Source organism: Elephantulus edwardii, unplaced genomic scaffold (assembly GCF_000299155.1).
Source record: "Elephantulus edwardii isolate Elephantulus edwardi_28Jun2011 unplaced genomic scaffold, EleEdw1.0 scaffold00116, whole genome shotgun sequence".
NCBI classification, from domain to species: Eukaryota; Metazoa; Chordata; class Mammalia; order Macroscelidea; family Macroscelididae; genus Elephantulus; species Elephantulus edwardii.
The window spans coordinates 7,478,054-7,503,234 of NW_006399866.1; the positions used below are offsets into that span (position 1 = coordinate 7,478,054).

Genomic DNA, 25,181 nt, shown 5'->3' on the forward strand with positions numbered 1-25,181 from the left:
CATCCTACCTTGTGCTTAAACCTCAATTTGACCAACTTGCCACTTTTTTACCCTCCCCCCCTCCTTTGAGTGTCATCTTGGGTGTTGAGCAGGGTATAGAAGTGATGCATGAGGGAGATGGGAGGGCCTGGCACTCTGCAAGAACAGAGTGGTCTAGGCTAAGCCTTGAAGGCCAGGCATTTGCTGGGAGACAGGTGCAGAAAAGGACATTTAAGAGAGAGGAAATGAGGAAATGGAGGCTCAGGGAAGTTAAATCCCTTACTCATGCCTGTGCAGGTAGTAGGAGGCAGAGCTGATTCAACTCCATGCCTACTGGGCTCTGGAGCTGGGGGGGAGATTTGGTCAAATCCAGAGTGGGATGTAGGGACAAAAGGCCAAGACAACAAGAACCAGCACCAACACAAGTCTGGGGGAACAACTAGGCCCTAGAGGAACTATGCCCATCATCAGGTAAAAGCAAAAATGTAATCCCTAAGGTTGTGTGTGAGCATGTACTGTGCATCAGACAGCTGTCCTATAAGGCCGGTACCTCTCTTTTGTCTCCGCTATTTCATCTTACTTGAATCCACAGGCAACAACGTGGGTTGACTGACCAACAGTCAGGAGAGGAGGAGACACACTGCACTGAACAAGTCCACTGTCAGGGATCTCTCCAATATATTGAAGAGCAGTTGTATCAGTTTGAAGACAAAGCTGTGCCTGATTTAGGCCATAGTCTTTAAAATCACTCACTTTGCATCTGAGAGCTAGACAATGAATAAGGATGACAGAAGAATTGATGCCCTTGAGTTGTGGTGACAGAGAACACTGAATACCCCACGGACTGCCAAAAGAACAAACAGATATGTCTTGAAGAAGTGCAGCCGAGTGCTCCGTGAGGCAAAGATGATAAAGCTTTGTCTAATATGCTTTAGGCATGTTGCTGGGAGAGGCTATTTCTTGGAAAGGGACTTCAGGCTTGGAAAGGTGGAGGGTTGGCAAGAGAGGAAGACTCTCAATGAAATGACTATGACTGCAGTAATGGACTCAAGTGTGTCAGAGAGGTTGTCATAGAATATGACAGGGTTCGGATCTGTTGTTCATATGGTTGCTACGAGTTCATTGGGTTACTTAACTCGATGGCACCTAACAACATTGATGGTGCAAAGTATTTGAGTTCTTCCTGTCCCTCGCCCCAACTTCATGATCTGCAGACATAGATGGAACCATATAAAATCTGTGTCACACATATTCCACAGGACACATATACCCAAGAGTTTTGGGCAACAGTCGTGAGAAGGGACCTGGAGAGTGGATGGTATTAAGTTCCCAGGAACTTCTTTCTGTCTTACTGCAAGTGGCTCCTGAAACATGTTACAAACTGCAGGTCTGTGCTTTAGTTTACGACCATTCATTTCTTTGAATCTGGTTCAACACCCAAAATGAGGATAACATCTGAAGTGGCTACATAGGGATTAAATAAGATAAATAAGGTATGGAAAGCACCTGGCAAAGAACCAGGCACACAAGACATGCTCAGTGACTAGCAGCTGTCAGTGCAGTGATGGCCCCTTCCCACAGCACTGACCCACATCTCACACCTACACCACCACCCATCTGGGGACTAATCCCCATGTCACACCTCCCCCACAGTGAGAGTGAGTGCTTCTCTAGAACAACGTCCCTCATTTTAACCTTCCTTCCCATGGTGGCTTGTGTACCTCCAAGTGGAAGACTAGTCACTTAATCCAGCATGATCTTGAAGTTTGGAAACTTGTGAACACACACATAGTCTCACATAAGCATATGAATGTTCTGCATGTGTATGTGTATGTGGACAGGTCTGTCCCTCAGCTTGTGAGGGGTATTACAGTTTCCTGGTATTGATTTGCTTGCAAACTGGGTTTGGAGACTCTTGTTCAGCATTCATTCACTCACTGCTGTCAAGTTGGAAGCAACTCGCAGTGGAGTTTTGGAGGCTGTAAATTGCACAGGAGGAGACTGTCCTTTCTCTTATGGAGCCCTTGGTGGATTTGAACCCCTAGAGGGTTGCCAGTGTAGCTACCTTTGGTTGCCAGTGTGGCTCCCTACTGAGTAAGCCATCAAGGCTCACTTTCCAGCATTGGGGTTTAGGAGATCACCAATTTTCTTACAACCTCAGCAAGTCCTGCGTTCTAAAAAACAACAGGGCCTAGGATTATGGCAAATGATTTCATTCGCCTCTGGGCCTACCTAACCCCTAACCTGTCATTTGACCCAGAAAAGGTTTCTAGTGAAATCTATTAAAACAATTATTAACTCTACCCAGCTGAGTGAGATTTAAGAATCCTGGATTGGACAGTTTTGATGCCTTTGCAAACCTCCACAGCTGCCAGAGGCTAGGCTGAAGGGCCTGTGCAGGATCTTTTACTTCATAAACAACCCAGGATGCACTGCTTTCCCCACAGAGGCTATTTTTGTTTAGGTTTCCCAAGAATAAAAGCCCAGATTCAAGAGTATTTCCCTCCAGGGTTGCTACTTAACCTGTGAATCTCCAACAAGTACTTGGTGTACACATTGTCAACAGACTAAACCAAAGCAGAAATCCTTCTGAGGAAGTTGTGTATCTTTGGACATTAAAGATGACTTTGTGTGCAGGTGCTGTATGCCCAGAATATTTTTGTAAAACCATACGGAGTATTATGTACAAAAATAAGAAAGGCTGACCTATAAGCTAATTGAATCATGCAAAATAACTACTTAACAAAGGAAGAGATTCCTACAGGCAGGCTGAGAGCCTGTGTGAGGGAGGACAGCTTTGGAGGGCAATTTATTTTATAAAGTTTACCCTCACAGTATAACTGCCTTAAGATTAATGGGAATAGTGGCCCTAGACCGTGTTTGGCCCAGCTCTACAGACTGAAATAGTAAAACAGTTGTATTTATCATAGACAATTTGCAGCAACTTATTAACATTAATCTGATTTCCTGTGAGTCAATTTCCTTGAGATATAGTAAACAGGCCAATTACCTGCTATTGACCTCTTTTATTATAAAGATTTAGATATTAGTAACCAATGTGTAAACATATAAAATTTCTACAATTTTAATAAAACAAAACCATGTTTAATCTAGTAAGAGACTTTAAGTTACTCTTAGTTTAAAGTTTTGATATTTTTTAAGGTATATTGAGAAATTATAGGAGTTTTTGTTGCTTTTTTAATGGCATCTAAGGCTAACTCTTCTGATAAACTTTAGCTTGTTTTTAACTGGGATCTCATGGAAGTTAGGAGAGTGAAGCTATAAATGTGACATGATGCAGGTTAATAAAAAGGAAGGATCTTCCATCTAACAATCATCATCAGATCAGAGTGCAGACTCAAAGGGCAGAAAGAACTGAATTCAAGGTGAGGACCCTTTGTCCTTGGTCTGTGACTATGGGGCATTAGCTTAGTTTTACTGGGGGGGGGGAGAATAACAAAAGGGGTGGGTGCCACACACTAGTTCTTGGTAGTGCTATGTGGGCATAAAGATCCAGCTTGGTTCTGGCACTGAATCTGCACAGAGAAGGTTCTCAGTCAGTAGGAGTTTATCTTAATCTCCTCTCAACTGCCCCATCAGCTCCAAGTCCCTTTCAGACAGGTGACAAATTCCTATGTCCGGATTTGGTTCTTGGCAGGCTTTCTCCTTTCCCTGCACTGGCTTGTTCAGGTGACAGAATAAGAAACTACACCAACATTTATTAATCATGAAAGCAAAAAGTTTATTCATGTTTGAAACTACATATAACTACCACGAGGAAGACTTTATCAATCCAGGGTGTAATCCAGTTAGAAAGGAACACGAAACGTTTTTAATACATTAGAATCACTGCCACAAATTATTTTTATGACTCAATCAGTTTCAGAATCGCATACAATACAAAAAGAGAAAAAGGAGAGGGGGCCCCCATTACACAGGGTGAAATATACAGTACTGAATACTGAAATCTGAATGCATCACAATTAGTCGCTGCTTTTTGCATGGATTAGTAACAAGATGAAGAACATTCAAAATGTTTCTCAGTATTTACAACAGTTTTACTGATCCTGTGTTGAATTAAGACCCAATGTTTCCACTCTCGATTTTTTAAAAGTTGCAAATGCAACCCTGATTTTTCTTTTAAAAGATTACAATGTACATTACATTTTATGAAGGGAAACAAAGAGTTAGTTACAAGATGCAAAAAAGATAAGAAAGAGACAAACTACAGTGTGAGTATTGTTCAGAGGTAGTAAGTGAGCACTCTAAGCTACAGAACATGTTGAAATTCTATTGGTTTGTATGAGTTCGCATGAGGTAATAAAGCTGTGTTTTGATTGGTGAGATGTATAAATACTCTTTTGCTACACTATATACAACACTCCAGAGAGCAGGGCCTTTTGCCTATGCCCAGAGGACGTAGCAAACCTTGACAAGTCTGTGCAGCACCCAGTGCACACCATAAACCCCCAGACGATCTTGGTTTCACCTCTATCGGCTTGTATCTTCACTCTCAGAACAATCTGGATCCCTAATTTAATCACAGCAGAGTCTGGGCACTGGTGTTTTCAGAGAAAAGATGCTACCAGTCTCTGATCTAATCATAACATAAGAGATCGCAACACAAAAGTGACAAATAAGATTCTTAAACACAACCGTCATCAACAGAGATAGCCAAACAGCTCTTTTTATTCCAACTTCATCAGTGATATGAGAGAAAGACAATCAAAGTCTGCAATGGATATGTAAGAAGTTAAATTTAGGTGAGGTGAATCTTTGCATCTGCTTTAACAATTGAGGTCTAGCATATATTGTACTTTTTACCCTTAAGGCCAAGTAATTGGCAACCGTGAAACCATTAATGTAAAATATTGATAATAAATTATGATAAAATAGCTATAGGACTGTCAACAATGTTAACTCTTGGCCTAATTGGATAAAGTGCTTTTTTAACATTGTGTATTTTTAGTATAAATACAAATGATTATGATTCCTTAAAAAACAGATTTACCAAGTTGTCTAATAAGACAAGGTTTTACAGTAAAGCTGTAGATGGTGGGCTACAAAAACGCTTTCCTTTTCCTCCTATTGCTCTGACTGCACTTATCAAGGCATGTCAGCTCAGGGAAAAGTGTTGCCAGAGATTAGTTAGAGGTATCAGAGTGCACACTTCCTGGGCCTTCTGTGGGAGAAGTCACAGAAGATGGGGTTGTTGCATCCTGCCAGCCTCCATTAGCCTGAAAGGAGAAACAGAGTTCAATGGGTGCACGTCTACATACTAATTCTACTCCCCAATCTAAAACACCCAGATGACAACCTGAAAGCAAAGATGCATTAGCAAAATGTATCTTCCAAACCCACTTTGGCAGGAGTTTGAAGCATGTGTTAAAGTGGGATTAAATGCATGTAAAACAAATCCATCGCACCAAGTGAAGACTTGGCAATAAATCAGCACACTGAAGAAGGTCTATGGTTAGTCCCAAGTTGGCACAAAGCTCAGCCTTTGATTTGCTGGTTAAAAAAAAAAGTTACTAGAAAAGAAATCTTTTAAGAAAGGAATAGGGGTGAAGCCAAATGCAATGCCTCAGCAGAGTCTTAAACTTGCTGAAATATAAGCTTCAATTCAGCTTAATCCTTATTTTCATAGAGAAGAAGTTGCCCATACTTTTCCCATATACATCTTACAGTCAGCTAGTATAACCTCTGGAAAATGAAGGCCAAAATTTCCCTCCAAATAGGATCTTTCAGAATAAAAATGCATGAACCTGTGAAGGAGCACACACTATTCAAATCTGTATTCCAATTATCTATAACTGGAGCTCCTATTTGGGATGTTGCTACTGCTTTCCACATGTCGCTGGCCCTTTCTGCCTCAGACCTGCATCAGCAATAACAGTACTCAGAAACAAATTTGCCTTATGTCTTGGCCTATAGAGGCAATTGCTGAAATCAATGTCTGATCAGATTTCTGCTGTGACAGACAGCTTGTCGCTACATATTTTTATGTCAGTCAAGAAGAGGGAGGTGCCAGGCTTGTGAGTTGGGGAACACTGAGTGGAAGTGACGGGGTGGGCCTTTCTGGAGAGAAGATGAGTGTGAGTAGGGCTGACTCCAGCGCCTGAGGCACAGCCCAGCCTTGGCTGAGATGCTGTCCCAGATCCAGATGCCCCACACCAATGTCAGTGTGGGTCATAAGGTGCCCCCTGTCTCTCTCACATGTATCTGCAGTGTATTCCACAAGTCCATACAGATTGTCCTCTTCCAGGCCTGTGCTGCCAGGCTGCTAAGAAGCCTCGATTCCCTCTCCAGCCTGGATATTACTTTGAGATGGGAATTCTTTTTTTCTCCAATCACTGTTCTGGATATAAAGTCTCTCTCTTGAAAATGGAAATGAAAAACAAACAACTCCACAGCAATGACCAGATTCAAAGGGAATGGGATTTTCCAAGCTTGAGGTCAATGTCATTCAGATTGGGGTGGAGGTGAGAAGGGTGCAAGAATGATTTCAAGTGCTTTTCAGGTGTGGAAGACTGGATGGTGACATACTCGTGTGTGCTTGTGTGGACTGGAAGCAATCCTCTTTTCTATCTAAAAGGTAAGCTGTTTTCCCTTTGGGTATGAAAATCTACTTAGAAAAAGAAAAACTCGTATGCAGATACAAGTGTAAAGATATTCTATCTGAGGTAAACATCATGCCTCTTTTATCCAAATTTATAAACAACAAATGTACAATATTTTTACCCAGCGTGGCAGCTGGAGGAGAGGTTGTCAGTAAGCATTCTTTTTTTTTCAAAATAAATTAATCCTTACTCTGGTGGTTTGAGATTATGCACTGTATTATACAACAGCGCCTTATCAAGCCTCATCAGTGAAGATGGAATTCATGTCTGTAAAACGCTGCAAGCAATCACGGTTTCATATTTTATCATGTTGATAAGGATATCGCACATTCTCTGAAGCATTTCAAAACACTTAAATGAAAAAGGAGAAATGCAACTGAAAGGCTTTTTATATGGTTTGTTGTGGGTTATTATGAGTTATTTATAAACCCAAAAAGAAAGATTTGACATTTCAAATGTAAAAGATCTGAGTATTTATTGGTCCTTTCTCCCCTTTACAATTGAACATCCTCAATCACTTTTTAAATCATTAATATTTACTCTTATAGCAAGGCAAGGCCAGGCCCTAAATAGAATTTTATCCATTTTCTTTCTAATTCTACTACAATATACTGGGCAGTTCACTTCCTCCCTAAGCCTGGAATCTCAAGGCTACCCACCACACACCCCACCTTTACCACAGTGATCCAATGCACATCATACCCCATTCCTAGAAGCTGTGTGAACTGCCATTTTCCATTCATGTCTGAGTGGAGACTAAAGTAAAATTTTAATTAATTGATTCTTAAAAAAAAAAACCAAAAAATTATGCCCTATGCTATTAATTTAAAATACAGAGGTCACTAACACTGCTGAATATGTCCTGAATCCCACATTGACAATGCAGAATTATGTTTGAAAATTAGAAATCTTTGTTTAGTTTGGTTGGTTTATCTGTCTGGGGCCATTAAAGGTTATCACCTTCACTGGTACTGTATTTGGGAATTTTTCCCACCTGCTGCTTGATTCTGTGATAAATGACCTGTTTTTCACCACCTCCCTGGAACACAGCACTGCCAGTAGGAAATGGTATCTTAATGGGCAGATGCTTATGTCCCTATTAATGGCAGGATGTCAACCACTCCTGGGCATCAGTGAGGACTTCTAACGGCAACTCCATAATGTCAAGCATTTAGGTTCATAAATGAAAAGTGCAGGAAAGATACTGCCTTTCAATGTGCCAACTCAGAACAAAAGAGAAGCCAAGTCAAATGGCCATTAATTTATTTATTAGTTACTCTGCTTGCCTGACACTGTTCCTACAGCTCTTGGAATACAGTTCCCCAGAGTACTCACATTTAAATTATGTGGACTGTACAGTGAATTTCCTCCAAGGCCATCACTGTAGCCTCCCGTCTGATTGATAACATGACGGAGGGTATCCACCTAGAAGTGAGACGAAACAAAATTCATCATCCCAAATCTATTAAAACATCATCACTTACAAAAGGAAACAATTTCAATTATGTGTGCCACAAGGGTTTAGCATCTTCAGTGAAAGACAAATTTATCAATCAAATATGACTGGCAGAATTTCAACAATTCCTTGCATATTTAAACTCACACATCTTTGCTTTTCATGCCAGCCAAACAATAACATCTTCATGGCAATGCAAACTTTCCATCTCTAGCAACCAAATGTGTATGACTGTGGGTAAAAACCTATTTATGTACACTGATTTTCTCTTTCATACACCCCTCCACATGCATTAAAAATTGTTCTTAAGAGAACAAGAGAGTAGAACCTGGAATATACTTTAAGAACTCAGGTTTTTTTTTCTTTATAAGTTCAGACTTAAAAATATATACAGAAATGAAACATATTAATATATTCTTAAATAATATGCACTCATACAATTTTTCTGTCCTATTTTGATATAATGATCAGATGCACCCAATCCCTCACCATGAGCTCAAGCCAGAGCCGAATGCATTCACAAAGTTTTTATCAGATCTCAATCATCAAAAATCACTGTTCACTTGACTTCTCGTTAAATTAAATGGTGGGGTAGGTAGGTCATATTTGGAAGCACCCAGCACAGGCTCTGCACAGATGTGCAGACCACTTTCAGGGGTCAGAGTAAGGAGTTTTGATCCCAAACCCTACCCTACTAGAAAGGCCCCTGCTGGGGCATTTCTCCTACCTGTGATTGCACATTGGCTCCGACTTGGGACCCTTGGTAAGAATCCCCATTCAGACTCTGCATGTTCATGAACATGTCCCCAGAATTTGGGAGGTTAAAAGAACCAGAAGAACCTGGAAAGGAAAGAGTTAAGTAGCTGAATAACAGAGAGCTACACATATAATCCTTACAGACCTAGAGGCAGGGAAAGCAGAATAGGTGCCGAAGGGCAAACTGCACAACAGAAAGGATTTGCAGATCTAAGAGGATGGAGAACAACTTCAGAGTTAGGTTCAGTGATGGGCTTTGAAGCTGGTAATGTTCTATCAATGGGGAAGCCCAAATAAAAGACAAAGAAGTAAGTAAAAATTAATAGAAAAACACTAACTGCTATAAAATCTTTCTCTTCTTATTTCTAGCACAAGATCATTAAATGAGCCTTGTAATAACATTAATTGTCATAGTAGACAAAAATTTAGAGAAGGAATGTGTTTTCTGAAGTCTTTTCTTTCGGCACATGTCTTACATCCCTTTCATCTGTATTGATAGCCCACTAGTAAGAAATGGCATAAGGGAGACAAAATCAAATCAAACTCTGACATGCTGAACTTTCAAGGTTTTATTTTAAAGGCCTTGGAAAAGTCCCTTTAACTGCTATTCTGGTCTATCTATTTAGATTTTAGGGTTATTAAAATTTTCTGTAATTTTAAGGTATTTCTAACTCTAAACAAAATGTCATATAACATTTGGCCAAAATGTATGGTATGAGGAGTCAAAAATATTGCATCCATATATTAGGTATCACATCTTAAACAGCTAACTACTCGCCAGTCCAACAAAGCCAGTACTGCTCAGACAGAAATACAGAAATGCCACTAAGAGCGAGAGTAGAATGGAGTCTGTGACTACATTAGGTAGAAAGCACTGCTCAACTTAAACCCAACATGCCAGCTTCATTATGCACAGCAACGGTTAAATTTCACACGTCTACTATTTCATCTTTGACATACCACTACTGACCTTAAAGTGATATATGGAGCAGTATAACCAAAATAATCATTAGTAATAGCACTTTGCTTGATTGCAGAATTAGAAACCACTAGTGAAAGTGAGAGTACATGTAAAAGTTTCAGGATCTATCAAAGAATACTGTTCTCTGGCCACCCACTCCCAATCCTAGAACAAGTTGACATTTTAACACAAAAGGACATCCTTCCCTTAGAACTCCTCTGTGCCCTCGGTATGGATGTTTTCTGGCCTGTGGGACAGGGCTTTGTGGCATAAGGCTGCCTGGCTTAAATAGGGGATAAGCAACGGTACGCACCAGAATTTGGCGTGGTGGGTGAGTTGGTCTGGTTGTTCTGCACAGCTGCGGCTACTGCGTGAGCGGCTGTCACGGCTGTCTTTGCAGCATAGAGGTTAGCTTCTTCCTGAAACTTGCCAATATTCTTCTTGTACCTGATTCGTTTGTTGCCAAACCAGTTGGATACCTACATGTTGCAGGAATATAGTGGTTAAAGAAAAGAGAGGTCAAAAGGGGGGAAAGTCAATTTTCTAATATTAACTGTTGGGCACCACGGGGAAAATTAAATTCCTTGCCTATAATTTGACATCCTTTGGATGATGCATCACCAAGGAACAATTAAAGCTCTAAAGGGAATGGTGTTAAGGTTCACTCTCTTGGCAATCCTTTCAGACTGTTTTGAAATAGTGCCACATCTTGAAGTCAGACAAAGCAACACTAAAATAGTACTTATATAGTACTGATAGTACTTATCATAAAGAAATATGCAGCCAGCATATTATATATATATATATAAATGGTAAAGTCTCCAGAAAAACAGCTAAAATAGTGAAGAAAATATTTCTCAAGATAGGTGCTGGGCTCTATGAGGAGAAATGTGGCATCAGGATTGGAAGAAGATTCATCAACAATCTGCGTTATGCAGACGACACAACCCTGCTTGCTGAAACTGAGGAGGACCTGAAGTGCTTGCTGCAGAAGGTCAAGGACTACAGCCTCCAATATAGATTGAGGCTCAACATTAAAAAAACCAAAGATTCTCACCACTGGGCTGATTAGCAACATCATGATAGATGGTGAAGATACTGAGATTATTAACAGCTTCAGTTTGCTTGGCTCCACATTCAACACTCTTGGTACCAGCAGCCAGGAAATCAAGAGATGAATTGCATTGGGAAAGTCTGCTGTCAGAGACCTCTCCATAGTACTGAAGAGCAATGACGTCAGCCTGGAGACGAAGGTGCACCTGATCCAGGTCATAGTCTTTGCAATTACTTGCTATGGGCCAGAAAGCTAAACAGTGATTAGGGATGATAGAAGAATTGATGCCTTTGAGCTGTGGTGCTGGAGAAGAGTATTGAATATACCATGGACTGCTAGAAGAACAGTTTTGTCCAAGAGAGTGAGACTAGGCTGCTCCTCAGAGGCAAGGATTCTGAGGCTTTGTCTGACATAATTTGGACATGTTGCAAGTCCTTGGAAAGGGAAGTCATGCTTGGGAGGGTGGAGGGGCAGCATAAAAGAGGAAGACCCTCAAATGAGATGGATTGATTCAGTGACTGGAGTAATGGGGATAGGTGTGTCAAAGACAGTAAGATTGGCACAGGATAGAACAGGTTTCTGGGCTGCTATACACAGGGTCGCTATGAGTTGCAGGCAACCCACCGGCATATAACAACAACAGGTCGAGTCGCTTGCGACTCATAGTGACCCTATGTACAACAGCCCTAAACTCTGCTCTGTCCTGTGCCAATCGCACCATCTCCAATACACCCATCCCAATTATCCCAGTCACTGAATCAATCCACCTCATAGAGGGCTTTCCCCTCCTGCACTGTCCCTCCACCCTATCAAGCATGATGTCCCTCTCCAAGGGCCAGTCCCTCCTTACAACATGTCCAAAATATGTCAGATGGAGCCTCAGAACAGGTAAGTAATAGAAATATGAGAGAAATAAATTATCCTTTGCTTTGTGTCTAAAACCATTTTGGTAGCTATATAGTAGAATACGGAAATATTTCAACAAACAGTGCCCTGGATATGCTCACTAAGTTGTGCCAAGAAATCTGGAGAACAGCCACCTGGCCAACTGACTGGAAGAGATAAATATTTGTTCCCATTCCAAAGAAGGGTGACCCAACAGAGTGAGGAAATTATTGAACAATATCATTAATATCACATGAAAGCAAGATTCTGCTGAAAATTATCCAAAAATGACTGGAGCAAACATATCAACAGAGAACTGCCAGAAGTGCAGGCTGGCTTTAGAATGGGTTGTGGTACTAGGCATATTGTAGCTAATGTTAGATGGATCTTGGTAGAAAGCAGAGAGTACGAGAGGAATATCTGTCTGTGTTTCATGGACTATGAAAAGGCTTTTGACTGTGTGGATCACAACAAACTGCGGTTGACTCTAAGAAGAATGGAAATCCCAGAACATTTGGTTGTGTTTATGCGAAACCTATATTTGAACCAAGAGGCTGTCATCAGAAAGGAGCAAGGAGACACTGCATGGTTCAAAATCAGTAATGATGTCCACCAGCGATGTATTCTATCTCCACACCTTTTCAATCTGTATGCAGAACAGTTTATCAGAGACGCTGGGCTGTACAAAGAGGAATGTGGCATCAGGATTGGAGGAAGATTCATCAACAAGCTGCAATATGCAGATGACACAACCCTGCTTGCTGAAACTGAGGAGGACCTGAAGCACTTGCTGCAGAAGGTCAAGGACTACAGTCTTCAATAGAGAATGAAGCTCAACATAAAAAAACCAAAAACCCAAAGATTCTCACCATTGTGCTGATTAGCAGCATCATGATAGATGGTGAAGGTCCTGAGATTGTTAACAGCTTCAGCTTGCTTGGCTCCACAATCAACAATCTTGGTACCGCAGCCAGGAAATCAAGAGATGAATTGCATTGGGAAAGTCAGCTGTCAGTGACCTCTCTAGAGTACTGAGGAGCAATGGCATCAGCCTGGAGACTAAGGTGCACTTGATCCAAGCCCTAGTCTGCACTATTGTGTGCTATGTGTCAAAGAGCTGGACAGTGAACAGGGACAATAGAAAGAGAATTGATGCCTTCGAGCTGTGGTGCTGGAGAAGATTGTTGAATATACCATGGACTGCTAGGAGAACAGTTTGTCTTTGAGAGGGTGAAGCCAGGCTTCTCCTTGGAGGCAAGGATTCTGAAGCTTCATCTGACATACTCTGGTCATGTTGCAAGGAGGGACCCGTCCTTGGAGAGGGACATCATGCTTGGGAGGATGGAGGGACAGCGCAAAAAAGGAAGACCCTCAAAGGGTCTTCGATTCAGTGATTGGGGTAATGGGAATAGGTGTGCCAGAGATAGTGGGGTTGGCACAGGTTACAGCAGGATTTAGGGCTCTTGTACATGAGTTGCAAGTGACTCGATGGCACATAACAACAATAGGAGAATAATGTTTGGTCTACTGAAAAGAGTACCATCAATTAATAGTGGATGAAAAATCCCTTTGTCTCCTGCCATAGAAGATACTGTAATGTTTACCAAGATGGCTACTCAAATTCTACCAGTTAACATGTAGGAAAATCAAACGCAGAGAAGGAGTTTATTTCATCACGTAGAAAGCATTTATTCCTTGTCCAAATTATTTATAATGTCAATGTCAGCCAGAACAAGTGCAAGAAGATTTCTAAAGATGATCTTGGCAATAGACAGATTTTATTTCATTTCACAGATAGCCAAATTTCATCTAAGATACTTTGCTTATAGTTCAAGTTCCTGTAACTGAGTACTATGAAGAAGGAATTAAACTCTACATAGTTGATGTTATGTGCTGCTGAGTTGATTACAACTCATAGCAACTCCCAGAACAACAGATCTGAACCTGGTCCAATCTTGTGTCATCCTCACCTTCTCTGATATACTTGAGCCTATTGTCAGTCACCATTTCACTCCATCTTATTGAGGGTCTTCCTTTCTTTAGCTGGCCCTCCACCTTTCTAAGCATGATGTACTTCTACAAGGACTGGCCCTTCCTAACAACATGTCCAATGTATATGAGACAAAGTTTCACTACCCTTGCTTCAAGAAGCACCTTGGCATTACTTTTTTCAAGATAAGTTTGTTTATTGAATAATAGGCTTCATTTGTTCTTTTAGCAATGTGTACTCTTTTAGTACTCTTCTCCAACACCACAATTCAAAGGCATTGATCTTTCCTGTCATCCTTAGTCACTGTCCAACTTTCAGATTAATTACAATTTATTTAAAAAAAAAATCCTAAAACTACCCAGTTGTTATATAAAAGAATCTACCTCTCTTTTGTTAAAGCAACAATTGAAAATACTTTTCAATCAAAGAATAATCAATCAAAGAAAGTATGCTGTTGTTGTTAGGTGCCGTTGAGTTTAGTATGACTCATAGCAACTCTATGAAAAACAGATATGAACCCAGCCCTATCCTGTGCCATCCTCACCATGTCTGATACATTTGAACCCACTGTTACAGTATGCTGCTGTAGTAATGGGCTGGGTGAGGTCACTGTTCTAGCCTGAAGTTTATTATTTGCTCACAGCATAGTGTGTAGCATGTTGTGCTGCTAACCTAAAGGTGGTCTAAATCCACCTGCAGCTCCTTAGAACACAGATGGTGAGTCTTATCCTGTTAAGAGTGAGAGCCTTGAAAATCTAATTGGGGGGAGGGTCCATTATGAGTCAGAATTGACTAGATGTCAGTGAATTTTAGTTGCTTTTGTTTGTTTGTTTTATATTAACAGTGATTCAGGAGCTCTGAGAAAAAGAAAAGGTTATTTGTAGCTTGAAATCCTCCAAAACAATTTATACCAATAAGCAACCCATCTTGATCATCCTCAGGTCTGTCAAGTTCTTAATTGCTTTGGAACGTTCAACTCTTCAAACTCTGGCAGTCATCCTTTCAGAAGCAGCTAAGAGTCCTGCAAGGGAACCACATGAGTAAGGTGCTGTTGACTCTGCCACAGCCCACATGCTGTGCCAGCTTGGGAGTCACTCAGAGTGTACGCACACACAGAGGTGAACATGTATTTGCAAGCGCACACACACACTGAAGTCCCATGTGGCAATCATCAGAAGAGAAATGGGATGGCAATTGAGTCAAATTCTTGAATGAGGTTTTTTCTCTCTCTGCAATTAGTTTTTGATTTCAGAAAAGCTGCTCTTGATATCACTTTTGTATTGAAATACTAAAAGATCTACTGGCAGAGTATGTATTTTTGTTGTTTGACTAAAGATATTTATTTGTAAAGACTAAAATTTGCTGAAACTTTTGGTTAGCACCACACCATGCTACAAACGACAGCATTACAACTTAAGGTAAGTTTTGCTGAAAATTTTAGTTCTCGGTTTCTGCTTATTTTGGTAGCATGTTATCTCTATTGTAATTGGCTAAAAAAATATACTGTATTTCTTTTTTTCATAAAAAGTCTGTTGGAATGAACACTTCATAGGACTCGTTGGTCCATCATCATCTTCAACATTATATACTTTGATCCTCCTCAATTGTCAAATGATATATATGACCTTGGAATGCTCTAACAGCAATGCCTATTAGTCACCTTTGCCCAGTATAGTACTAAACCTCTAATTAATAAGTTTTAAAAGAAGGTCTTTGTTCATGGTGATTATAAACGAAAGTAGTATCTACTAGAAAGTAAATATGCTACACTTTAAAAAAAAATAAAACTTCCAGCCATTTCTATGCAAGATCTTTTTTCCTTTGAAGAACTGGATGTATCTACTTCCTTCCATCACATCAAATAGTTGCTATTATGTACCGTCAAGTCAAAACTGAATCCTAGCTAATAAGTGTCATATAATGTTGTTGTTGTTATGAGTCACCTAGTCTAACGAGTATACCTCATGTGTCAACTGTTATGTAGAGTCCTTTGCCTAATTTTCTCATTTAGTCTTAACCTGAAGGACCGGGTGGTTGATCACCATGGGGGTTGGAGAGGTATATACTCCAAGAGCCAATAAATTCTCGGTGTATACCCAGAGGCCTGTCAGCTGATTTTTTGTAGCCAACATTTTTTTTGATGGTTAAAAAAATATAAAAATAATATTTTATCACATGTAAGATTAATTTTAATTTCATCAATAAAATTTTATAGGAATTTTTTTCTTATGATCTTGACTTTTTGTTTCCTCTTTGCCCACAAAGTCTAAAAATACTTACTATCCAGTAGTTCACATGATATATAGGCCAACTCTTTGTGTAGACAAGTCAGTGAGTGAACTAGATGCTTAACGTGTACATTTTAGAAATGAAAATTATACCTCTATAAAAAAGGTTAACTGTAAAATAATAAAATCTAGCCTTTATTTCTAACTTATTGCATTTTATCATGCTAATTCTAGTTGTTGCACTCAAGGAAAAGCATGTTCCGCCTCTGTCTGGCAACTGTATGACATACATGTCTTTCATACCAATTCTACTCCTCAGCCTCTCCAGTGGGGTCACTATCAACCAGCCTTTAAGTTGAATCTGTCACATGACACAGAAACAACAGGAAAATTAGATTTAGTAAGACTATCCTGAATGTCAGTTTTGTGACGATGTTGTTGTTGTTAAGTGCAGTCGAGTCGCAGGCGACTCATAGCGACCCTATGAAGGAGAGTCCTCAATGCTTGGCTGCCTTTCATCCTCTCTCCAGGTTCATAGGGTTTCCGGAGGCAAGCTATTATGGAAGTGGATGCCACTCCTCCTTCGACGCTTGTTTAATCGGGGAGCTCCACCCCACTTTCAGTCCACATTGGGTAGCCAACCATTAACACATTTGACACATCTGTGTCACAGTGTTCAGCCTCACAGCAACCACAAGTGACTGTGGGACAGCAACTTGTACACCAGGGCTATACGACCTAGAGGAATGTCTCTGTCTTGGTCATTGTGACCATGTAGACCTCTTAATAAATTGGTTCACACTGAACGCATTTGTTATGTGTTGTTGAGTCAGAACTGGCTCATATCTGACCCTCTAGCAGGTTTTCAGAGGCTGCAAATCACATGGGAGGTGACTGCTCCTCTTTCTCCTGCAGAGCAGCTGGTGAATTTGAACTACCTGACTCTGGGTTGATAACATAACACCTCGTCCACTAGGCCATTAGCAATCCTATGAAGTAAGTGTTACTACTATTGTTGTTATTGTAAGTGCCACTGAGTTGTAGACGATTCATAGTGACACTAAGCATGAAAGACCTGAACACTTGTGTAACTTTCATCATTTCTCCAAGTTCATAGAGTTTCCGGAGGCAAGCTATTTTGGAAGTGGATGCCACTCCTGCTTCAAAGCTTGTTTTAACTGGGGAGCTCCACCAAACACTGTCCACCATGGGTAACCATCATAGCAACACAGCAACCACGAGTTATCTCTGTAACAAATGGAGAGACCAGTACTATACCATTTAGAAGAATGTTTAGCCAAAAAAAAAAAAAAACAACAAAAAACAAAACCAGACCGAGGGCCTCAGATTAAAAAAATCCCCCACCTTTGGCTTGGTATTATTACTTTCCATCTACTAGGCAGACTTTCCCATCGCAATACGTCTTTTAATTTCCTAGCTACTGGTGCCAAGAGTTTTGACTGTAGAGCCAAGCAAACTAAAGTTGTTAACAATCTCAATCTCTTCACCATCCATCCTGATGCTGCCAATAGGTCCAGTGGTGAGTATCTTTGTCTTCTTGACATTGAGCCTCAATCTATACTGAAGGCTGAAGTCCCTGACCCTCTGCAGCAAGTGCTTCAGGTCCTCCTCAGTTTCAGCAAGCAGGGTTGTGTCATCCGCATAACTCAGGCTGTTGATAAATCGTCCACAATCTTGACCCCGCATTTCTCCTCATAGAGCCCCGCCTCCCGGATAATCTGTTCTTGATATAGGTTGAAAACGTGTTTCCCTGCTCTGTTCTGATAACTGCCTCTTGGTCCAAGTATAGGTTTTGCATTACAAAGAGTAAGTGTTCTGGGATTCCCAAGTCTGCTGTTAGGGACCTCTCCAGGGTACTGAAGAGCAATGGTGTCACTCTGGAGACTAAGGTGCATCTGATACAGGCTATAGTCTTTGCAATCACTTGTTATGCATCAGAGAGTTGGACAATGACCAAGGAGGATAGAAAGAAAATTGATGCCTTTTAGCTGTGGTGCTGGTGAAGAGTGTTGAATGTACCATGGACTGCCAAGAAAACAAACAGATTCATCCCGGAAAGGGTTAAACCAGGCTACTCCTTGAAGGCAAGGATTCTGGGGCTTCGTCTGATATACTTTGGACATGTTGTAAGGAGGGACAGGTCCCTCGAGAGGGACCTCTTGCTTGAGAGGGTGGAGGGACGGTGCAAGAGGGGAAGGCCCTCTATGAGGTGGATTGATTCAGTGACTGGGGTGATCAGGATGGGTGTGTCAGAGGCAGTGCAATTGGCACAGTATAGAGCAGGGTTTAGGGCTGTTGTACATAGGGTCGGTATGAGTTGCAAGCGACTCGACGGCACATAACAACTACAACAATCCACTAGGTCAACAGAACTCTAATGTATATATTCTCTCTATATATCTATAACTATGTATCTCACTTCATTCAGGAATTTCCCTTATATGATATGTTCAGGAGGATAAAGGATGAATCCAAAGGCACAATAGTAGAAATGATGCAACCACAATTAACATCTAAGTTTTCTGGCTCAAATAGCTTCCTTTCTTTTTTCCACAAAACCTGCCAGACCACAGTCTTAAGAGACAAAGACTAGTTCATCTTGGAAATTTTCATGATAAATGGAAAGACGGCTTTATGAAAGCTAATCAAAAATAAAAAAAGAACAAAGCAAAAAGCAAGCAAAGTAACAAAACCCACCAAAAAACTAAAACAAACCTTAAAATGGGGAAAAGGGATCCCATCATTCCATGTTACAAAATATTCCTGATAAAAGAAAAATTACTCAAAGGAAACTGGTAGCTCCACTATGCATTCTTGATGACATAACTATCAATAACTCCAATTAAAAAGGGGGGCAATCATCTCAAAAATTAATGGTGCTGTTAGCGGAACCCAGATTTCACAGAACACAGAAAGCAGGGCACAGACCACTCAAGTAAAGAGCATAAGGAAATGACTGACATTTGTAAAATAAGCAAATGATTACACAAAATGTACGTATTTTCTGTTATTTCAAAAGTAAGATGATGAATACACAGAAGAGTTGAGGTGAAGCAGTGTCATGGAGCACAATTTCCCAGCTGCTTATCTTTCCATTATACTGCAAATATGCCTTATTCCTTCTGTGTCCCACCTATTACAGACTCTTTATGCCATTAACTATTTTTCCTAGGGACTTCTACATTTTCTATCCTTTGGAAAATGATCAAATTTCCCCCAAAAGAAAACAAACGCAACTTCCCTTAACCGTTCTTCCTTCTTTTACCTTTAGTGACTGCCAGGCTTCTTGCACAAGTATCCTGTGTTTATTCTCTCAGCTTCCTTAACAGATAAATTTTAATTATAGAAATATGCCTTATATTCCCACACCTTTATAAAAGCAGTCATAGGACCTTACTCTTGTCCCAAATCTAATAAATCTTTATCTTTCCTCAACTTGTTTAATTCCTCAGTAGCAACTGACACATAAAATTAGCAGCCTTAAACTCATTATTCATGTCTGTTTTTCATAGGGTGGCTCTGAGTCATACTAGATTCAGAAGCATCTAACAACAACAACAACAAACCTAACACCACCTAAACTTCTCTGCCTTTCATTGAGCTCCATATGTTTGAGGTAGGTGTGCATGATAGTTGACAAAGATAAAAGAGGAAGAGTTAAGAGAGTACAAGGTTAAGGAGGCAGTAAGAGCATGAACCAAGCTGATCAGGAGGAATAGAGAAGGCAATACTATGGAAGAAGAATGGGCAAATTTGGCTACTGAGGGTCAGAGGAAAAGAACAAGTCAGAAATGATGATGATATGCTACTTAGGTCTTGAATATAGAGACATGCTCTGGGGAGCATTTCTGCACCAAATAAGATCAGTCTCAATGACCACTAGATGCCATTGTCACAATCAGATTATGTGATTGTAGAAACACAGAAGTCCTGAATCAAGAAAAAAAAAAGGGACACTAAAGTTCCCATTGAGAATATATTATGCTTATTAAGGTAAGTTCTCTTAGAACCTGTCTCATCTTCAGGTATGCATACTCTCTACTTAGGAGGCATATCTAGAGAGCAAATGTCTTGTAAATATACCATCAGTATAACTTGTCTGAATAAAATTAGTAAATACTGAAAGAGTTAAGTACTGAATATATCAATAGTACAAAGGAGACATTCTGGGTTGAGAGGGAATTTGCCATTTCTTAAGCATAATTAATGAAAATACCCTAATTTCAAATTTAGCAACAAAAGCTCATCTTGGAATTTTCTTCTTCTAAACAATTCTCTGTTGTATTACATACTTTGTACTTAATATTACCTTGACAATCAGAGAAGCTATAATACATTAATGAAACCTAGCCTGGAAAATCAGGTTACCGCTTTATTAACAGTTTCATAATTGAGGAATCTGTGTACCATCAAAGGTCTCATCTCTAGATATGTAAGAATCCTCTGTTTATGCATACCCCTGGACCAATCAAACAACAGTCATCACTAATAAAGGTTTATTTAATTCTCACAGTAAAATTTTAATATCACCAGCAGCCTGGGGAAGCTTTAGCAAGTGGATTTGCTTGACATCAGATCGTTTCTATTCTGTTAGTCCCAATACTTCTTAATCTTTAATATCAAGGCAATTAAAATTAATGGCCACTCATCCGAAGCTACTGTGGGCAGTGTTTCCTTGACATCAATTGTTTGATGGGATTACCTAGAGGTTAAACTAACAAGCAAGGTTTAATTGGAAGCAATGAAAGAAGCAGTGATCATACGTTATGTTTAACCTGCATAACCACATCTAAATGAATATCTAAAAATGTTAAACTATTTCTCAAATTAAAATATGCACATCACATTCTGATATCACAGATTTGAGTATCACCACAATCAGCTATTAAGACCACACTGCTGCAACTGAGATCAGCATAATTAATGTATAAATTGGCACTCAAGTCTAGGAATTTTTTTCCATAAATCTGTAAACAGATACAGATATAATTAGTTGTAAAAAACCTCATTAGGAAGAACTAAGAGCTACAGATTACTTGTGGCCCTTTTCCATACATGAAAATATGGGAGAAGGCAGTATACAATGGACACAAAGCAAGCAGAACAGGTCCCATCTCCATCTATCCGTCCCATGACAGAAACAGGGCAGGATATTGAAGGAGGGAAAGTGGTAATATGAGCCATGTGCCAAGGATTCACAATTTGAGACTGTACAGAAGGTAAAGGGGCAGGCAAGAATTTTAGTATCAATTAAAAATAGGAATGAAAACCTAACCACTGCCCTTCTTCTACTGATGTTCATTGCTCTCAGCTTCCAGGCTGTAAGCCTCTACTAAGGAGAGGGAAGGAGCAGTGAACACTATGCATGCAGGCTGATGATTTTCTGGAAATCTTTTGTAAGACCAAGATGCAAAAGCTTCTAGTATTTTTCATTTACTCCAGATATGTAATTTCCACCACCCAATTTAGTTGTTGATTGACAATTAACTTATAAAAAGTAAAAATATTTCTTATATTAAGTAGACTCCTATTTGTTTTTTAAAAAGCTTTTACTTAACTGTATCTCCTTTACAACCCTGGATTCTTTGAGGCACAGAAGTTAGACATAGGCACACAGTGAGTTAAATGCTTTGGACTCAAGAGTCTGGTTCCAAATCCATTTCCAATGTTGTTATGTGGCTGTCAAGTTGGAACTGACTTCACAGCTGACCCCCCAGCAGGTTTTCAGAGGTAAACTGCATTGGGGGAGATTGTTCATCTTTCTTCAGCAGAGAAGCTGGTGAATTCAAACCATGTGTCTTCAGGCTGGCAGCACAACTCATTACCAGTGGGCCACCAGAGCTCCCTTATTATAAGCAGTGCAATTTGGGGCAGATTATTTTACTTAGTATCTCTCCTCACATGAAATGAGAATAATAATAACAGTAACAACAACTACAACAGTAATATTATAGTATTATTGTATCCATTAATAATTTTGGCACACAGCAATCATACAATAAATGTCAATTATTGCTGTGACTCATGTCTTATTAAAGAAAAAATAAGAGATCTAGATTATAAATAAGGTGTCCAAAACCACACGGCAAAGTTGATGAATTCAGAGTTCAACTCCAAGATTTCCCATCAACTTTTCATTTTGTTATAATTAATTAGGCACTCTGGTGATGCAGTGGCAAGAAGCTACTCTGCAATCCTGATGAGGTGGCATAGTCTATAGAGTGCTGTGGTGTAAGCAAGAAATGCTTATTGAGTATCTATCATGGTCAGTGATACAGACATTCAAAATAACTGTCCAAAAATATGCAGGATGCTGGATGGTCACATACTAAGCTGTATAGTACAGATTTTAAGAAGTAAAGATCTGGAGAAAAGAGAAATTCCAGGAAGTCTGAAAAAAAATAAGAAGAGAATTCCAAGGTAACGTGTAACTTGACCTGGACTCTAGATTCAATTAGATTCATTTAAATCATATTTTGGTTGAGACCCATTGTCCCAGAAATATTTGACACAACCAAGTCAAGTATGTAGGCTGTTGTCTTACTTTCTTGTTAACCCCTCCAATACCTGAGAGACTTAGTCTCTTTCCTAACTTAACTTTCCCTTCTTAACCTCTAAATCCGTCTGCTGTTGTGAAAAAAGGAAGAGAAAGAGAAACTCATTTTAAAGAGAAAGGAACATTTCTGGAAGAGGTGGCATTTGAGTAGAGAACTAACAAGAGAGAACCATTACTCCTGGGGAAAACATGGCGCCAATAGCAAGAAAAGGCACTGATGCCTGGGGATGAGCAAATGTTCTCTGAAAGACCACGGAAGAGGAATGGGAGAATGCTTTAGACAAGGGAACAAGAGAAGGGGAGGGTTATATGTTAACTTACGTCCCCAAGTGCTCACTGTGTCACAGGGGACAAAACCTAAGATGCACACTGAGGACCAGGTTTTGGTAAAGTGCCCCAAGGCCAGGTGCCCATGTCCTACATAGGTGATCTACATGGAATTTTGATAGAATAGTCCTTAAAGTAATTTTTAAAAAAACCTCACATACCCCTCACATTTTTTTTCTTGCATGCACATTTTTTAAAGATTGGCATCTACAATTTTTCATTTTAAATCTATATAGTTGTAAACAATGCTATTAAGTATGCTAGAAATGTTGGCATCTTGAAATGTATCCAGTCAAATATAAATAGTATAGCAATTTGATATCCACTATCCATTTTAAAGGGAGCTCAGGTGGCTTAGTAGTAAAGAGTAACACTGCCAACTCAGAGGAGTGGTTCAAATCCACTGATGAGCAAACTCTACATCTTTACTGTCTCTGAAAACCTGTTGGAGAGTCAGCTGTGAGCTGGTTTTGACTGGAAGGCACGTAATCATTCTATTCTTAAGCATTCTAAAGTTTTCCTTTTCTTTTTTAATACTTTTTAATTATAGATTACTTTGTTATTATAGATTACTTTTATGATTACTTTTATGTTTATTTTTATCATTATGGTTTACTTGGTCTTAAAATATTTTTCAGCCTCTGAATTTTATTTTATTTCCATTCATTCATTCATTCATTGTTGCACACTTTCCTCTCTGCCCACTCCTTCCCACCCCATTTGCTTTTCTCTTTGACAAGCAAAAAAAAAAACACTAAAATGTCATTGTTATACAATCCCCCCATCCCCACCCCAGTCCACTACACTATGCAAGTTTCATTCTGGACTCTTGCCATGACAATAATACCTACTAATATATTCCTCCTAAACAGAACTCTCCCTCATCTGTTTCAATGCAGTATATATTATTTATGCCCTCTCAGTTTCCCCAGCTCTGTCAGTCCTGCTTTACAACAGTGGCACTATGCAGTATTTGTCCTTTTGTGACTGAGATATTTCACTCAGCATAATTTCTGCAGGGTCACCCATTTTGTATAATATTTCATATTTCATGAGTTCCTTGTTTTTCAATGCAACATAGTATTCTATTGTGTGAATATACCACAGCTTCTCTATCCATTCATTTGTTGATGGGCACTTGGGTTGTTTCCAACTATTTGCTATTGTGAACAAAGCCACAATAAACATGGGTGAGCATATATCTGCTTGGGTGGCAGTTCTGGTTTCGTTAGGGTATATTTCCAGTAGAAGAATTGCTGGGTCAAATGATATTTCTATTTACAATTTTTTTGAGAAAGTGCCATACTGCTTTCCACAGTGGTTGCACCATTTTACACTCCCACCAACAGTGAATAAGGGTTCCAGTTTCTCCCCAAACTTGCCAGCATTTGTTGTTTGCTGTTCTGTTAATTTTGCTTTTCTTACTGGGGTGAGATGATATCTCATAGTTGCTTTGATTTGCACCTCTCAGAGCATTCTGATTAGGATTTTTAACATTTCTTCATGTTTGTTCGCCATCTGAATGTCTTCTTTGGTGAAGTGTCTGTTCATATCCTGTGCCCATTTTTCAATGGGTTATTTATCTTGTTGTGGAGCTCAAGTATTTTACAAATTCTAGATATAATTTCCTTATCTGATATTGTTGGTGTTGTTGTTGATATATCATTACCAAATACTTTTCCCGAGTCTGTGGCTTCCCTTTTTTACCCTGTTGGTGAAGTTTCTGGATGTGCAAAGGAATTTTATTCTTAGAAGGTCCCATTCATCTATTTTATCCTCTCCTGGTTGTAAGTTTTTCAGGATGTTTGGAATACTGTTTATGTTGTGGATTAGGGCTTAAAGAGCTCTTTCAAGCTTTTTTCTGAAGAAGTTTATAGTCCTTGGTTTTAGTCCTAGGTCCTTGATCCACTTTGAGTTGGGTTTTGTGGATGGAGTGAGGTGTGGATCTTCCTTGAGTTTTCATCAGATGTTTTCCCAATTTTGCCAACTCTATTTGTTAAAAAGGTTGTCATTTCCCCACTTAACTGATTTCGTCTTCTTGTCAAAAATCAGTTGACATAGGTAGATGGGCTGATTTCTGGACTCTCAATTCTATTCCATTGATCTATGTGTCTGTTATTGTACCAGTACCATGCTGTCTTGACCACGATGGCAGTGTAGTAGAATCTGAAGTCAGGGAGTGAGATGCCTCCTATTTTGTTTCTTTTCTTAAGGAGTCCTTTGCTTATTCGGGGCTCCTTTTCATTCCAGATAAAATTGGATACTGCCTTTTCCATCTCGTTGAAGAAGGGAATTGGTATTTGTATTGGGATTGCATTGAATGTGAAAACTGCCTTTGGCAGCATTGT

At 39.7% G+C, this 25,181-nt stretch overlaps 1 protein-coding gene across 3 annotated transcripts in view; it reads right to left on the reverse strand.

Moving 5' to 3' along the window:
* Positions 1–3,700: 3,700 nt before the first annotated feature.
* PBX3 (pre-B-cell leukemia homeobox 3) overlaps positions 3,701–25,181 on the reverse strand; it is a 287,631-nt gene continuing 266,150 nt past the window's right edge. The window contains exons 6-9 of one of the 3 annotated variants that reach the window (XM_006892551.1): positions 10,086–10,251; positions 8,783–8,895; positions 7,935–8,024; positions 3,701–5,216 (exon numbers count right to left, since the gene is read on the reverse strand). In XM_006892551.1, the coding sequence (XP_006892613.1) occupies positions 5,124–5,216; positions 7,935–8,024; positions 8,783–8,895; positions 10,086–10,251 (462 nt within the window). In that variant the 3' untranslated portion in view covers positions 3,701–5,123. Of the gene's footprint in view, positions 5,217–7,934; positions 8,025–8,782; positions 8,896–10,085; positions 10,252–25,181 lie in introns of those variants that run through there. The other 2 variants (XM_006892553.1, XM_006892552.1) reach the window with 2 other exon arrangements.